At 38.2% G+C, this 18,926-nt stretch overlaps 1 protein-coding gene across 2 annotated transcripts in view; it reads right to left on the minus strand.

Annotated features, from left to right (window-relative positions):
• The window catches only part of COL25A1 (collagen type XXV alpha 1 chain), a 1,631,546-nt gene that overhangs the window by 406,872 nt on the left and 1,205,748 nt on the right, over nucleotides 1–18,926 (minus strand). For both annotated transcript variants that reach the window (XM_044061344.1, XM_044061342.1), the window contains exons 12-14: nucleotides 16,264–16,317; nucleotides 15,298–15,324; nucleotides 11,498–11,542 (exon numbers count right to left, since the gene is read on the minus strand). In XM_044061344.1, the coding sequence (XP_043917279.1) occupies nucleotides 11,498–11,542; nucleotides 15,298–15,324; nucleotides 16,264–16,317 (126 nt within the window). The remainder of the gene's footprint in view (nucleotides 1–11,497; nucleotides 11,543–15,297; nucleotides 15,325–16,263; nucleotides 16,318–18,926) is intronic.

The raw sequence follows: 18,926 nt of genomic DNA on the forward strand, positions 1-18,926 counted from the left end.
GAGGAATAGAATAATGAGATTTTCGTTCTTTTTTCTTTTATTTGTGTATTTATTTATTGTTTCATTCCCGTTTGTACAAGTTAGCCATCTGCTTGATAGTTTCTCCCTGTTGCTTTCCTTTAACCTACGTGCTTCCAAAGAAAGTCATACCAATGTTATCGACCATTTCTGGATTCTTTTCCTATTTGCCTTGGTGTCTTCCTTGGTTTCTTTTTTTTATATCATATTTAATTCCACACATTTTCCCGTCTGTGTAAGAGCACCATGGGTCTCTGAGATAGGGATTCCTTCTGTGATGCCAGTAACCTAGGTTTGATCAGCACTCAATGTGACAAAGACCTGACTGGTGCAATAGGTCTGAGAAGCCAGAGGTCATTTGACTTAACTAATCTGAAGGGTGAGGGAATCAGTCAGTACTTGTTATTTCTGTTTCCCATAGCGGAGGCTATGCTGTTGGCAAACAGAGCTCTTAACAGCAAATAAGGTGCACGTATGATGTTTAGCATTGTACACATAGACGTAATGCAGGTAGACTGAAATCATTGCACAATTGTGTTCTAGCAAGCCTTACTTGTACAAAACACAAGCTGAAAACCATACTATGCCATGCCTCTCTCCATTTTAACTTTTCCAATACAAGTGTGGCCAACCTGGTGGTCGCAGGACTATGGTCACTGAAGAGAGGAGACCTGTACAGTAAAGGAATGGGTTAAAGCATTACCCCAGACTTACAGGAACCCCATGTAAAGGAGCTAATGGGAAGTATATAAGTGGCCCAAGTCAATGTAATAGCCAATCAGAAATATTTTTTGGAGGGCCATCCCTCTTCCTTCTTTACTTCTGCCATTTCCATAAAGGATAAGAGATTCCTCATATTTACTCAGTTTTTATTTAGTGGCTTCATTTAACAGCTGGCTTTTCTAATAAAAGTATTCATTTCCTTTCCTTTCTTAACTGTAGCATGCTATTTTTTGACACTAGCCTCTTTAAGGAAACTCCTGCCATAGATCTCTTTTAAGTTGAACTTTTGTTGCTCAAAGACTTAAAACCTCCTTCCTTCCTTTTTTTTCTTCTCTGTTATTTCTTTATGATGTGGTTTGCTGCCCAGATGGCACCACTGTGGTTGTTAGAAGAGGCCTTTTTCTAGGACGTACTCAGAAGCACAAGGATGTTAAGCAAGTATGTGAGATGTAGTAAGTGTCAAAAAAGGGAAAGGACAAACACAGACACTCAGGGGTTTGACATGGTGGGAAGCCATTTTGTGGATTCTGCAAATGGTCAGGAACATTTCAGTGGGTATGTTTTCTGCATTCTGCATATGATATGGAACATGATGTTTGGACAGGTGAGAATATTTGCTATATTCTGCACACAGCTGGGCACATATTTGTTGGGACAGGAGCACATTAGATATTTGTTGATTACACATCAATGCATTCACTGGGCTCAGAGTTGGTTCTTAGAATGGTACACTGCAAAGGTCTCCATCAGGGAATTATTTTATTCATGCAACCTTATATGGTCTAGTCACTTAATGATGTGGAGTGCAAACAGTTCCATCAGCAATAAGGACAGAAATTATGCATAGATTTCAGTGAGTGTTATTTAAGGACCTAGTGCATAAACAGACCAGGTTAACGTGTGAATTTAAGTCCAATTCATCCTCTTCATCTTCTCATCCCTATTTAATTATCACATAAGTCCGGGAAAATACATTAAAACTGCAGTACTAATGCACTTGCAATGTTTCATCATTCTACAATTAACTCAAAATACTAAACAAAAAGTAAAGATTAAATCATTACATTTAGATTAAATCACTACATTTAGATTAGATTGTATGAAGAATATTAGGTGCCAAATATTTTAATATCTAAATGTTGCAGAGCAGTAATGCATAACTTAATGCCTTCTACATCTACTGTGCATGCTGTTAAACATCCAAGTTATCGACAGTTATGTTTGTGACAGCTAATAACAGAACAGTTATGTTTTTACAGAAGATAACATTTGTGCTGCTTGTTTTATTGGAATGGGGGTATGAGCTGCACTGTGTTCTGTAGTGATGTTATTACATGTCATGGCATTTAGTGCATGTTTCAAACTAATATGATTTTTGATTAGGATAACAGCTGCAAACCTATCTGTCATTGCAAAATGGTGCCATTCATTTACAGAATTACTTTAGAAATTGTGGTTAAAAATGTGGAGTCAACATGATTAGGAAGTAGGCGAGATGATTTATTTCTGTATATGTGTGTGTGTGTGTGTGTGTGTGTGTGTGTGTGTGTGTGTGTGTGTGTGTGTGGTGTGGGAGTCACCTCTTAGGATATAAAACAATAGTCTGAAAATATTACAGGGGCAGTCACTTTTTAGGATATAAAACAATAGTCTGAAAATGTTATAGGGGGTAGTCACTTGGGATGTAAAACAGTCTGAAAATGCTACAGGGGCAGTCACTTCTTTGGATATAAACCAATAGTCTGAAAGTGTTGCAAGGGGGCAGTCACATCTTAGGATATAAACCAATTGTCTGAAAATGTTACAGGGGGCAGTCACTTCTTAGTATATAAAACAACAGCCTGAATATGCTATGTTAATCATGTGATGTAAAATGATGGTAGTATAATATGTTTTCAAATAAACACAATGAAAACTATTAAAATTACAAAGTTATAACATTTCAAATGAACACAATAGGAATTGTTAATATGACAGGGTTATCTTTGCCAGAAAACTCTTGTGTTTTCTTAATTTTTCCTAGATTTTCCCCACAGCTGCTTTATGCCCATCTTTATTATATGGAAGTAGTGAAAATGTAATTGTTCTGGTGGAAAGCAGATTTACAATGTGTCTGTGAACAAACAGTTGTTCGGTGTGACTTAAATTACATTTTTGAAAATAGTTGTGGAAAGAGAGTGCCATGTTTCACCATTGCTCATTAGTCAGTTCCTTCTAGAGGGAAAGTTGAGATATTTAAACTGGCCAAAGTTGCAGTCAAAAAAATCTATCAGCTAGGCCCAAAATGAATCATGTGGAAAACAACTCACAAATGACTGGGAAAAACACTGGCAGATTATTCATGGCTTGTTCCGTATGTCATTGCATACCTGGCATGGAGGTGGGACTCTGGGTAGGAAAAAATAACAAGAAAATTCAAATTAGCCCAGATGAGCTCACATGAGCCTAGCTCTTATTAACTGGTAATGTGTTTATGCCAGCCAGCAGGGGAGCAAACAAGCCAGAAGGAGTTTGACAGTGCCAGTGGGAAGTCACCAATATATATATATATATATATATATATATATATATATATATATATATGTAAAACAAGCCATAGCTGACTGCATGCATCAGACTCTTAAATGCATCATTTTCCTTTTGAAGTCAGTAAGCCTAAGAGTGCAAGTTAGAGGTTCTTTTAATTGTTGCTTAAATGTTTAACCTTGTTTTAATTGTGGAGCTTTTCTCCCCGGGCCTCCACTGAAAATGGAAATTATCCAGCTGGACTAGCCCGGTCAACAAATGTAAAATAAAAATAAAATAAAAATAAATAAATAAAAAATACCTAATGCCAATATCTAAGTGATAGCAAACCACAAAGTCATGCTGTACTGTATAGACATGGTATCCCCATCTCATTCAGGTCTGAGAAACAAATTATCTACTAGGTATATTTCAAGGGGTATACATCAATTATTGATAGTAAATGTGCCTAAAAGGGGTTGTGGGTATCTGGTAAATGTTTATCCTAGAAGGTTTTAGAATGCGGTGCTCCTAAGACACCCCACCAATATTTTACAATAAGATTACTAAGGGATGTTTTGATGTGCACACCTTTCCTGACATCTGTGATATCTCACTTGCAATATGTATAATATTTTGTGTGAAAATTCTACATTTTTTTGATCTTCAAATCTTTTTTCAAATTTAACACTGTAACTTCGCTTATGGGATTTTACCAAATACACACAATGTTATAGGCCCTGTCTCATACCTCATTTAGATATTTAGCTCAGAAATCTCCATACTGTATTCCATCACAGTTTATGTCAATTGTGGTACCATTTCATTAATCCCACAGCCTTCTAAGAACCATACTATGAAGCTCCCAAGATGTACAATAAGGATAGGTTGCACACTTTCATTTAAAGTTTTATAAATGATGAACATATGTTACACCTGCAATATTGTGGCATCGTTTTAATGATTATTTTAAGAACCTGTGTTGATTTGCTGAAATTCTCTGACATACAGTACAAATGTCACTCAGTAACAGTTTTCCAAATCCATAAGAAACACATAGCTAGTGCCTAGACTTTCCCAGTTAAACCTTATTCTCCTGGACCTAAAGGTACCTTCCCTGAAATGGGCTGGCATTGAGTATAACAAAATGTTCTAAGACTGCAGTATGTTTTGGTGAGAGGAAAAATTGCTACTTTTGTGGGTATATTTCAGGAATTCCTTAACATGCAAGATTGAGGACCTGCTCACTTATTGCAGAGTTGGAAACCTTTTCATGGCAAATGGAACTATGGTAAATGATCTCATATTTACATGATCTCACATTTCTTTTAATGCTGTACAGATTTTTGGAACACTCACTTTCAGCAAAGCATGGCTCAGGCATTAGTGCTCTATTCCCAACATAAATCTTTTTCTTGGAGGGACACTGTCTTCTGTACAAGCTAGTTTTGTCCTATTAGGATAAATGGTGCAAAAGCTATTAATGCAAATACAATGGTTTTAAAATGGCCGATTGTGTTACCATACATGCATGCACTGCACTCTCACACATGCACAAGTGCATATAAGCACACACACACACACACACACACACACACACACACACACACACACACACACACACACACACACACACACACACACACACACACACACACACACACACACACACACACACACACACACACACACACACACACAGATGATGATTATGAAAGACTCAGTCCTGGCATCTCAGATTGCTATGACAGTTTCTTCCAGCAATGTGAATGATCTCTGGAAAGTATCCCATAAACTGCCCATTAATACTAAGCAGCATGACATCTGTACCCATTAATACTCACCAGCATGACATCTGTAAAGTGCAGTTTACCTCAATGAATCAAATAATACTAATAAGTGCTGCTTGGCATGGAGTATAAAGCACTGACTATGATACAGATGATTCAGGAACAACTAGTGACCTGATACTGGACAAGCTGACAAGGGAGGGTGTGAGGGAGTAAAGAATGTCAGTTTTTAAATCTGGGAGGGTGGTGAATCTGGGTCAGTCTTCTTCAGTGCCAAAACCTACTGAGGAGAGGAGCATAGCATACAGCACATCATTTAATGATAGAAACTTGGCTCTACCAAGCCACATTTATGTGGTAGCCTTCCTACAGTATGTGTGAAAATACTCATACCCCCAGGAGAATGCTTAGCAGGTGCTCATCAATCCTTTATAGCTGTCAGCAAACACCTCAACTGCTGGAGAAGCACTGGGTGACAATTACTCCATGACTAGCTCACACCTTAGTGACAGGGAACTGTCTTGATGAAGACATCATGGCCATGAGCTGTGGGGGCTGGAAAAATGGTATATAAAAACTGTGACATGAGAGACAGAAACTTAAACTGCAGTATTAAACTATCTTACTAACCTATGAGGTAGTAATAACATCTGAGGAAGGAAATGATTCAGAAAACATTTTCAAAACTATAGCTGACAATGATGTGACATGGAAAGCAGTTGTGAAGGGGCTATATTTTAATACCATTGCTGTTAGAAGCCTCTCTTGCGGGGAAATTGTTGGGAAGTATTAATTATACATTCTGCTTCCAGGACACATGACAAAAAAGGAAGGAGGGATACAGTTGCATAATTAAAATACTTTAACAATCAGGCAGTGACAGAGAAGAGAGGAGTACTTATATGTGCAATGTTCTTCTGGGCACTGGCAACAAGGGGAGGAGTTAGAAAACAGGGTTACTTTTAAATGTAAGCAAAACTGAAGACTGACAATGGGGGGGGGGGGGTCATTTACTACTTAGGCACTGAGTGGCATCATTAGGCAACTAAGAAAATATTAGCTTACACATGGATGGGCAGTTGCACATCCAGTGTTTATCAGATTCAGGGTACATAGTATTGGCTTCACTACAAGATGCAAGGATTTTATTTCTGAGTGTGTGTGTGTGTGTGTGTGTGTGTGTGTGTGTGTGTGTTTACCTGTTTATCCTTGTGGAAGTTGTATGCATGTATGAAAACTGATGTCTGTATGCATGCTTTGAACAGATGTATGCATGTGTCTTTGTGTACATGTGTGTGTGTGTGTGTGTGTGTGTGTGTGTGTGTGTGTGTGTGTGTGCGCGCGCGTGCATGTGTGTGTCGAAATGTGTAGGTCTCTCTGTTTCTATGCATGCGTGTGTGTGTGTGTGTGTGTGTGTGTGTGTGTGTGTGTTATGTGTGTGTGTGTGTGTGTGTGTGTGTGTGTGTGTGGTATGTGTGTTTCTATGTTTGTGTATGTCTGTGACTATTTCTGTGGTGGGGGTTTGGTTGCACACATGTTTTTATCTGTGAGAGTGTGTTTTGTGTGTGTGTGTGTGTGTGTGTGTGTGTGTGTGTGTGTGTGTGTGTGTGTGTGCGTGCGCGCATCCACTGTACTTTTTATGACACTGTGTGTATATCTGTGTTTCTGTGATCAGTGCTGTATGAACATGATGTATGTCAGAAAGTCTGTACTATGTAAGCCAAAGTATACGACAAATAGTCCTTTAATCTGTTATTCATGTTGTAAAAGATCATTGCTGACTTCCATAACATCAGGCGGGCATCATTGTATAAATGTGTGAATAATAAACTCAAGCTGCTGCCTGCTCATATACTGCCTGGCCACATAACAGAATTCAGAATTCCTGTGGTTCCATTTCCTCCTCTCTCTCTCTCTCTCTCTCTCTCTCTCTCTCTCTGTCTCTCTGTACAAAGGACAGGCTACATTGGTCAGCCTCTTTGGCTGGTTTCCACCTGTATTAACTCCAGTTTTTGAACTTCTTTTCAGATCTTTTGCTGATTTTCCTTTACTTTTGAATTACTAGTGGTGGCACTAACCAGAGAAATGAATGGAACCGACCATGCTCTGCCAGATTCATCTGTCTCCGTGTGCCTGTCCCTCTGTCATCAATAAAAAGGTTCTATCAGACCTTGTAACATGTTTGTTTCCTTTTATTTGAATCATACTAAGGGGATGTGCCTTTAAGATTTGATAAGTTTCTTAGTGAGGCAGGATAAAGTAACTGTGGCCAGGAAGTAATTGCTGATTTTCCTGGCATGCAGATGTATCTTCCTAATCTGACATATATATAATGAACCCATCTCTACCATATCATCATATCTACTCTTACCCACCCTACCCATGTTCATCACTCCCCCTACTCATAATACTCATAATTAATCTACCCCAACTCTTTTACCTCTCCTACGATATCAAACCTAACCTACCCACCTGCCTCACCCTCTCTTAACTTTCATATGTAACCTATCTACCTCCCTCCCCTCTCCTTCTCATATATAAACTAACCATATCTCTCACCCCTGCACTCACGCATAACTTAGTCATTGTCCTAATCCACTCCTACCCTGTTAAACCTAGCTTACTCTTAACTCTGTTACTTCTTCTAGCATCTCACACCTAACCTACCCACCTCCCTCACTGTCTTTTATTGTCTCACTTACTTATCTACATCATCTGCTCCTATGCTCTCATGTCTAACTTTCACAGTTATCCTACCGGTTGACGAGGCTTGAATTCTGAAGGATCAACTGCCTGAGCTGCAAATCACCAACGATTGGAGTTTCTCCATAGGAAATCACTGTCGGTGAGTTGTACAGACAGTGATGCCCTTTTCAACAGAATCTCTCCCTTTTGAGTTGGTGTGATCATGGAGTTTATATATATATATATATATATATATATATATATATATATATATATATATATATGTATATATATAAGTTTGGGGGTGGAAGGAGGCTTCTCCCTTGCAAGAAACTCTTTAAAAATGTTTTTTGGCAAGATGTTCTGGATGCATGCAGTTCAGGGATTCCGATCCTTGGTGTATTTTGCTTTCGTCCACTCATAGTGGAAACAACCTAGCCAGCCATCTCCTTCACTTCCTTCATGTCCTCTTTAGATTTACCCATCTCTCTCATCTCTTTCTACACACACTCATACATTACCACCACATTTTCCTCATCCTCTTCTTATGCCTAGTCTACCTAATTTTCTCACCCCTCTTACTGTCTTATGTCAAACTTACCTCTCATACCTTACTCATATTTTACCTGCTTTGTTCTCTCCTGTTCATAAAAATGCCCTCACATCCTTTTCTTCCTCTCTTCTTCCAGTCTTCCTCACATCCTTTTTATATGTTTTCCTGTACCTACTGCTTATAGCACAATTAGAGTCACTTTCTTCAAATTTATGACTATGCAGTTTCATCTTAAATGCTTGTAAATAATTGCAGTTAATGTTTATGTTGTATCATGTCCTTATTCAAGAGGAGTGCATTTTAAGAACAATTTTTTGATTAATCAGTTGAATTTATACACTTCATAGATCTTGTTATAGTTTTTGGACTGTGGTTTAGAAGTACTGTCATGTAGTTCCCTCCGCGATGTTTTGCTAATCATGTTCATATATGGCTGAATGTTAGCTTCAGTATCACACTTCACTGTATTAGAACTTGTATCTGAAGCGTTTCTCCTCAGGCCTCCACTGTATGCAGGTTTGAGCTGCTAGAACTTCCTAGTTATCATATGCTAATAAGCAAGCAAATAAATGTACCTCAGAGAAAACACACAATTGCTACTTGCAGTTCTTGATTTTGTTAGGCCTTGAAGACACTGGGTAAATTTCAAAGCAGTGATCTGACATATTAAAAAGGTGCATCTAATGAAGAATTCTAATATTTCTCTTGATGTTTTTCACCAGAAAATATGGAAAATGTTGTTGTGTCTTTCGGCTTTTCCCGGTTAGGGGTTGCCACAGTGGAACTCCGGTCCGCTAATGAGTGGCAGTAGATTTTTACGTGCCGAGTTGCCAGCCCCTGACGCACAACCTTCAACGAAGGTACACCCATTCACACATGTCTCCGCACAGAAGACGCTCTAGCTGAGAATCGAACAGGACAATGTCTTACTGTGAGGCGACAACGCTACCGCAGAACCACCACCGCAGTTACAAAATACGGAAAATAAATTAAAAAATTACAAATTTGTATTATTTTCATTTTATCCGGAACTGCTGCAGTGAGCTGTGTCTTTCAGGCCACTGTGAGAATTTCCTCAGTTTGCATCATATCCTAACCATGTCCCTCATTTTAGAAGGTGTAGAGTTGTACTGGTATTGAAAACTACAGATTTCTTGCAAAATATACACTTAGGCATTAAACTACAGTAAATTACACTTAGGCAGTAAACTCTATCGAGAGTTGGAAAGAAAGGTTAAGGACCGTCTAATGTCAGGGCTGGTTTTAGACTTTTTACAGGTCCATTTAAGTACCACCACTTACCTATGCTACCCATTCCTAGTTTGCTTTTACTGTATTGTATTTTTCTATGCATTTAATACTGCTTGATTGCAACCAGCAATTAACACAGCCACTAAACGTATGCTGTATCATACATGTCCTAGCATCACATCTCTGCTTACTATTCATTTACTGATTTCACTTCTGAAATGCAGGAAGACCAACCCCCATCCTTATATTCCACTTAAACAGAAATGTTTACTTACATAATAAGAAACTAAACATTCCTATTTAAGTGCAATATAAGGATGGAGAGTTGATTTTCCTGCATTTCAAAAGTAATCAGTAAATGAATAGTAAGCAGAGATGTGATGCTAAGACATCCTTATATTCCACTTAAATAGAAATGTTTAGTTACATAATAAGAAAACTGTGGCTGTGGTGGTGCAGTGGGTAGCATTGTCGCCTCACACAAAAGGCTCTCTGGTTCGATTCTTGGCTGGATCGCCTTCTGTGCAGAGTTTACATGCCCTCCCCCATGGTCAAGTAAGCTTTAAAGACATGCAGGTAGGTGTGGGTGTGCCTTCTTTGAAGGTTGGGTGCCAGGCTGGTAACTTGACACTGTAACAATCCACTGCCAATCATAAGTGCACCAGTGATCTGCTGTGGCAACCCCTAACCGGGAAAGCTGAAAGACATTACTAGTTACATAATAAGAATGTTGTTGCATCTTTAAACATCAGTTATTCAAAATAATCCATATTATTTCTAAGTAGAAACACCCGTTTTTCTGCTTGCATGTCTGCCACAGAATTCATGGAAACATTAAAGTTAAAAAAAAAATCATACCAGTAGGTTTTGAAAACCTGAAAGCAGGAGACATTTATAAATGGAACCAGGACTTTCAGGACAGTGACTTATAACTGTCATTACAACACCCCAAGGACAAGCTGCTGTATTGCTAATTTCATATCTCAGTACAACTGTAACATGACAGGTCTGGAAGAGCTTCAGCAATTTTACTGTCCAAAGCAACAGACAAGTTCAAAGAGAAGCCGTCATGCACACATTTGTTCTTAAAAAATGAAAGTCAGTGATGTAATTTACTGTATGACAGCCAAGCTACAAAGATCCTGCAATTTGTTGTGTGTGTGTGTGTGTGTGTGTGTGTGTGTGTGTGTGTGTGTGTGTGTGTGTGTGTATGAGTGCGTGCGAGTGCATGTATGTGTGTGTGTGTGTGTGTTTGTGTGTGTCTGTGTGTGTCTGTGTGTTGGCACATTGCATTTATGATAAATAGGCCATATTAACTGATGTAGAAACGCTGTCGAATACAGATTACCACAGTTCTAACTAGAAATGAAAAACATACATAACAGAGAGCTCCTACATTCAAAGAATGTCAGTTTGTATTCAGCACCTCTTCCATCCAGAACTTTCCTTTCATAATTTTATTCACTAGTTACCTTACACTGCCAAATTTATGAAAGCTAGTTATAGATCAGAGCCTGTGGCTTTGGAATGAAGATATATCTGAAGAGATCTTTATCTCATTGTATCATATAACTTTTAAAACCCAAAAATTATAGTCTGATTTCATAGTTCTAGAAAAAATGCACTGTTCTGCAAATAGACTTCTATGGCTACAGGATGCTTGCACATGTATATATTTTGTTTTAGACATTTGCATATAGGCAGTAAACATACTGGCATATGTTGTCATTATACGTCCATCCATCCACACCCCTTTTTTCCCATTTTTGCACTTGGGATTGGGGTATCACTTCAACAGCAACAATCGTCTAGAGCCAAGGTTCATATGCTTGTCGTGTTTAAATTCAAGGACCATAGTTGCACTGGATTTTGTTTAATTCATCATCTTATGAATTAGTACCAATTATATTTTTGATTATAAATAACTGGACAAATCATATGCAGTTTAAATCTGCAAATATTTTCCACTTACCTTTTCTCCCATGTCACCTTTCAGTCCAGGTTCTCCGTTAAAACCCTAGGTAAATAAGTGTCATACTTAAGACCAATATTATTTGTGTTTTATTTGCTACATGCAATCAGATGTTATTGTTATGACCAGTTATTCAGGCAAATACCACATTCTTTTATTAATAATTACCTTACTGTAGCGTTATTAGTGCCAAATGAAGGACTTAAGTGAAATAATTCGAGCAATAATCTATGTACTCAAACATACAATAATCTTCAAACCAGTATTTTCTGAAAAGTTATTTAAGCTGATGATTTCACTCTTGAAAACAGTACTTTTTAATGGATATTTCCTTAATGTCCAGATACTATACAAAACAGAAATGTTACTTTGTTGTTTTTTAAATAATACTTGAAAGGAGTTCTTGATCCAAATGTCAGTCCTTCTGTGTTTTAGTTAGTGCCCATTTACTGAAGTTGGTTGTAGTTCAGTTTTTTTTTTTGTCAAGAATCTTATTCCAGAAGTTACATTCTTCCAAAAGATATTTTGAAGTAAGAAAGATGAGATAAATGTCATTTTTTTTAACTGGTTAATCTCAATAGGTCCAAGTGGAATTTTTCAGGACTGATAACTACACAGCACTGTCTGGTTACATGACTCTTGGTCACAATGCCTACAGGAGAAATTAAACCCAGTACTGTAAGACAAAGTTTATGGGCGGCCACGGTGGTGCAGTGGTTAGCATTGCCGCCTCACAGCAAGAGGTTCTCCGGTTTGATCCTCGGCTGGGGTGCCTTCTGTGTGGAGTCTGCATGTCCTCCCTGTGGTCGCGTGGGTTTCCTCCGGGTGCTCCGGTTTCCTCCCACATCCCAAAGACATGCTGCAGGTGGATTGGACACTCTAAATTGGCCCTAGGTGTGCGTGTGAGTGTGCCTTCTGTGGAAGGTTGGGTGCCGGGCTGGCAACTCGACACCGTAAAACTCCACTGCCATTCAATGTGCGGACAAGGTGATCCGCTGTGGCGACCCCTAACCGGGAAAAGCCGGAAGAAGAAGAAGACTGTAAGACAAAGTTTATAGAGTTAGCCCTGCAAAATGAAGTGTCAGACAATTTGACATACATAAAAAGCACTCCGCACCTTTCTATGTGGAAAAAATTAAATCTGTACCACCTAACAAAACTCATCATTTCAGGTAAAGTATACATTTTACTACTATGACTAATTTAGAATTATTATGCGTTTTAAGATTATTTTACTTCAGAAGGTTTGATTATTTTATTATAAACATCAGGGTAATCAGTTGGCCACTGAGCGTAAAACATTAGTACATTTAAACTGCTTTGTTCAGAGCTGAAATCCTATTATTCCTTATAAGCCTGATAAATAAAAACAACTTCAGGAGATAGTGAGGGAAAAAAATCCAAAGTGGTTGCAGTTTGTTGCTAATGTGCAGGTAAGGCTATGCTTATAGCTGCAATTAAATTATTTGTCAAGATGACAATTTTCTACCCAAGTTTTTAACAAAGAAAAATTGTGTTTATTAATTTAAAACATATTCCACATAAATGTGACAACCTTCAGGGCAGTGTTAATAATTTTTAGATTTCCAATAACCTCCTTGTTGTGAAATGCAGTTTAAAATGCTGAATCTCTGTCTACAGATGTGGGTTATGAGTTCATTACCAAATATCAGATGCATATCCACAAGATATTATTAAATTAAATTAATTCACTGCTCAGCTAATCAAATGTTACAGTTTCATGTAAAAAATATTTGTGTCATGGATCCTGTAGGTGTCCTGCTGAGAGATTTGAACATCTAGAGCAACCCCAAAGCAGCTCCAGGATATACAACCAGTCGTCATATCTGACTGTCATCAGCATTCACATTGTAGTTGGAGTCGAGGAGATACCAATGATTTCAAAAGGAGTTAAGAGTAGTGGTATGTGTTTACTTTCCCCTGAATCCTCTCCGAGAGCGTTCATACTGCTCATACAGAACAGTCCACTATGCTTCCATTCTCAAGAAATCATTTAGAAAATATGTCTTGTCATGTTAAAAAACATATTAGCCTCTGACCTAAGGGCCACCAAATGGTTCCCAGTATTACAGTAAGCTAATACTTTGTAGCTACTTGTCCTCTCATAGCATAGCTTTAAGTCAGTCTTATCAAGAAACTCATGCTGTGTATAAGGTAACATATGGGATCTGGATGCAACATCCTGGGTTGCAAGGGAGGTCTATTACATTTTGCACTTAAAACATTGTAACTCAGGGTAGCTCTAATGGAGCATGTGAAAGGCAAATTAGAAAATATATTAAGAGCAGCCAGCAGTGATGGATGGACATTACATTAAATGGACATAGTGATAAGGGATGTTTCCTAAAGTCACTGCCAGAGGTGTTATCTTATAGCATTTTGCCCACTGAAACAAAAATGGGTTCTTAATTAGACCGCCTTCAATAAATGTTAAGCTGGCCATGCTGGTAGGTCTGTTAGGAAGGTGACAACATTCAGGATGTAAATAAAAACCAAAGCATGCTGCCAAAGGATAAAGAAGCCAAAGCTGCAACAACAAATCCACAGGTGGTGTAGATTTGTTGTTGCAATATTCAGGATGTCTTAAGTAAGATGGATGGCTGATCACACAATAAGAACCTTCAGCTTCATTGTATCACAATACTGGGAAAGGAAATGCTAATTATCTGTGTCTCATTATGCAGCAATCACTGAGCTTTACAGGGTATGTGAGCATTACAGAGGACATGCTCTGATACCAGAAGAGGCAATGGGTCTTGACAGGGATAAATGATCTATACTGCAGAGAGAGTGGTAAACTTCTTTAAACAAGAACCATACCAAAGTCAAATAAATCCTGGATGTAACATGTCAGAAAAATAGAGTTAAGTAGCTTGCTTTGTAATATATAATATGCACACAGAAATATTTCTAATAAATGATGAGGGCCCTAGGTTTATGGATGTGGATCCTTGGCCACAGTCTTATACCATAAATTTGATATTCCCTCAGCTTAATGGAATTTGGAGGAGGTCTACAGGTTACCCACAGGATTACTTAAATGCTAGAAGTATGTGGGAGAAAAGTGATACCACAAAGGGAAAGGAAACGGGAAGTAAATAACTACCACTGATATGAGAACACTAATTTAATATTCTTGACAGTTCTTTGCAGAAGGTTAGAACAACAAGCTGCCAATGAATGTCATCATGTAGGCCTGGGTTTGATTCTTTCTGTCTCTATTTACCTAGTGTGCATCTCTAAGCAAGCTGATTATCCAGACAGTGCTACCAAATCAAACCTGAGAAGAAGCACTTGAGCTGAGGGAGTTTGCTCAGTTAGCAAATATGTAGAAAAAGAAACAAAGTTGAATGTTTAGTCAGTCTGTGAATAAGGGCATTGTTAGATATCAGCACTGTTTCAGTCAGTGGCCTTTGCTGTAATGTACAAAGCACTGATTATAGCTGACGACTGAGTGTTAAGGGACATCTTTACATTTATTTATTTTCAGACAGTGGGGGTTCTACAGAACAGCTAGGGAAGTGATAAAGGGAATATGAAGGCCCTACCCTACTGGTTTACAAGGGGAGTCTCGACAAGGACATATGCAGGCATCCCAAGTGATACAGCAGAGAAATATTAGTAATTATTAATGCTTATACAAATACATAAATATACATTTGGATTATTAGGCATATTCTTTCTCCTGGATCTCCCTAGTAACTGTTAGTGCCATGATTTTTAAGTTTTGCATGCAGCTAAACAACTATTCAAGTAGAAGGTAAAATGAAACAGATTACCTTTTCTCCTCTTTCTCCTGGATCTCCCTAAATAACATAAGCAAAAATCAGTATGTTTAAAAATACATAAGTCGATCAATTAAGTACTATTTATTAAAATCAGTGATAAACTATATAAATAGATAAGACTTATTTGGTTTTAGTCATCTAGGCATGTATTCCAAGTTTCTGACCAAAAGTCTCAAAGGTAAACTAAAAAACTTTGGGAACGATACATGCAGAGGAGGAGTGAGGTTTAAAATAAGGCAGAATTTGAACGAGCTATGTAATGTTTGACTGGGAATGACTGGATAGATTATAAGATATGTATAATGTTTGTAACTAAAATTATGCCAATATGGTTTGTGATGTATAATGTTTGCAACTGAAATTATGTCAATATGGTTTGTTTACATTTATATAAATGTATGATTGGCTGTGTTATATGTGATAATTTAATAAACATGTTTCTTATTTAAAAAAAAGTGTAAACTAAAAAACTATGTAATTACAGAAATTTCATTCTGCAGATTTATAATTGCAACACAGTAGGAAATGCAGAGTCAAGTACTATAGAAAAGATCCCTCATGCAACTGGCATGCAAACACAAAAAAAATAACATTGATAGTTTAATAAGCTGAATCTAGTGTGTGACTGAAGAAGGCCTGAGTTTCCAGCGTCAGGGTGATGTAACACCAGAGTTATTGACACCCCTCAGCTGTGTGTTATGAATGCAGGAACAGCAAGTTAAAAGAACCAGTATTACTCCCCTGGTATAATTTACCCACAGTTCATTCTTGTCTCCGTGGGGAAATGCCCTGCTTTAATGATGTAAGAATCATGCAGTTCTAGTCACCAGAAAAGGACATCATTACATGATATCTTAAGCACTCCTAGCTGCTTATGAACCGTGTATTTCTTGCATATAACAATGAACAAAACTGCAAAGGAAGCTTTAGAAAAATATTTCAAACCAGTTTACTCACCTTGGGTCCAAGGACTCCATCTGTACCCGATATCCCAGGTGATCCCTGCTCTCCCTAAAATAACAAATTGCAAACAGTATGAGTCAGGGCAGAAATCCATTTGATCACTTTGATGAATGGTGACCCAGGTGAGAGATGAAACATCTGACATGAGAGGACAATACTAAACTTGTTCACGCTGGGTGTAATTTAACAATGCTACAATACAAAGTCAGGGGTCTGAGCTCAGATATGCCACAAATCATAATAAAACTCCACTGGCTATAGATGAGTTTTATTCATAGAATAATGACAATCACAAGCCCCCGTGTCCATGAAGCAGTTCCTTGTAGACCTTTTTTGGAAGGGGATATCAATACAGAATAGAACTAACACATGGGAAAAGAACCCAAACACATTTTAAAATTAAGAAATGCAGTATTGTACACAAGGGGCAGGGTAGATCTCAGCTATCAATAGCTAGAATCAACTACAGTGATGCCACATGAAAGTCTACCATCCTAGTTAAAATACCAACTCTCTCAATGAAGAGGTGCCTCTCATGTTACTGGACTCGTGACTGCTACGGCCTGTCACCACTAGTTAGTGCAGACTGACATTGCACATACCCACAGCAGAACAATCCAGATGTTGCTGTGACACAGATGCAGGTATAAGCATTGCCCTACAGTTTACAAATTGGTGTCTCTTCACTCATTACAAGCAGCAAAATTGAATGCGGTTAAACATTCAGTTCATACAGACACAAACATATGGAAACAGAAAAAGTTTACTTTTTACTGTGCATTGCAGAGCAAATGAATTTAATATTCCTGAATAAAAGAGAAAATTTACTTTGTATTTTTTGCAATGCACAGTTTATCTAGCAATAACTAAACCATTATTAGTTTTATTTTAATTTTCCATAAGCATGTGCAGCCTGGTTTTAATCCTTCAGTCTCTCACTATATGTTCAATGAAACTGTCACATTAGCTTCAGCATTATTATTATTACTGAGAAAATAATAAAAACGTATTTTATCATTTATTAAGGCTCATTTATAAAGACATCTACAATGCATTAGCCTAAATTTCACAGTATTTTATGAAATTCCAGGATCAATAAAAGTGCATAAAACTAGAATCCAACATTGCGTAACACAGAGAGTATGTTCAGTCTGGCTACAGCATGGTGAACATAAAACAAATTATGTTCAAAAAAGACTACAGCAGCAGGAGGGACATTTAATGGTCCATTCCAATATGCAATTTTTTACATTTTCAAATGAAGTCATGGAGCCTAGACATGACCAGCAGCAGATGGGAAGCCAGTTCCTTTATTTTTTTTTCTTGGCACATTATAAAAGAAAGTGATCTGATATTTACAGTTTTAGTGCAATGTACTTCAGCCACAAATTTTTAAGTTGATTTTTGTTTTTTAAAAAAACAGTCATTCATACTTTAAGCAGATTTAGGATATATGCTGACAGTATTTTACATGGATACCTCGAGTTACATATAAAATAAAACTACATGGTACCAGGATGCCATTATTAGTGAGACACATACACAGAGAATGGTACCAGGGTCCATTATTAGAGAGACATGAGCACAGACAATGGTACCAGGGTGCCATTATTAGTGAGACACAAGCACAGAGAATGGTACCAGGGTGCTATTATTAGTTAGACGCGAGCACAGAGAATGGTACCAGGGTGCTATTATTAGTGAGACACAAGCACAGAGAATGGTACCAGGGTGCTATTATTAGTGAGACACAAGCACAGAGAATGGTACCAGGGTGCCATTATTAGTTAGACACGAGCACAGACAATGGTACCATGGTGTCAGTATTAGTGGGACACAAGCACAGAGAATGGTACCAGGGTGCTATTATTAGTGAGACACAAGCACAGAGAATGGTACCAGGATGCCATTATTAGTGAAACACAAGCACAGAGAATGGTACCAGGGTGCTATTATTAGTGAGACGCGAGCACAGAGAATGGTACCAGGGTGCCATTATTAGTGAAACACAAGCACAGAGAATGGTACCAGGGTGCTATTATTAGTGAGACACAAGCACAGAGAATGGTACCAGGGTGCTATTATTAGTGAGACACAAGCACAGACAATGGTACCAGGGTGCCATTATTAGTTAGACACGAGCACAGAGAATGGTACCAGGGTGCCATTATTAGTTAGACGCGAGCACAGAGAATGGTACCAGGGTGCTATTATTAGTGAGACGCGAGCACAGAGAATGGTACCAGGGTGCCATTATTAGTGAGACATGAGCGTAGAGATAAGGCCAACTGGCAAAGATAGTGTAAAGCTATTTGTTCCTTCCATGATAATGATGCTTCTATGGGTCTACTACAAGTATCCTTGTCCTAGGCACTCATGGAACATTGTCTTGAAGTGGGCACCTTGTAGCTTGCATGGCCGGCCACTAATGCTTGAACTTGGTTACATGTTCAGATGAGGTGCAGCAGCCTTGTGGGGAGAGTGAAACTGCTGCATCTTACCTGAATGTAGTATCTGAGATTGGGGAGGGAGTGGGGGGGGGACTGAATCAATATATGAGGGTCTCATGCAGTGATTGGAAATGAGATTTACATTTAAGGAGAAGGATCTTTAGATTTGGGGGAGGAGGGTTTAGGGGTATGGAGCAATCAGGGACT

Source organism: Protopterus annectens, chromosome 2.part0, assembly GCF_019279795.1.
Source record: "Protopterus annectens isolate FY-2018-M chromosome 2.part0, PAN1.0, whole genome shotgun sequence".
Taxonomy (NCBI): Eukaryota; Metazoa; Chordata; order Ceratodontiformes; family Protopteridae; genus Protopterus; species Protopterus annectens.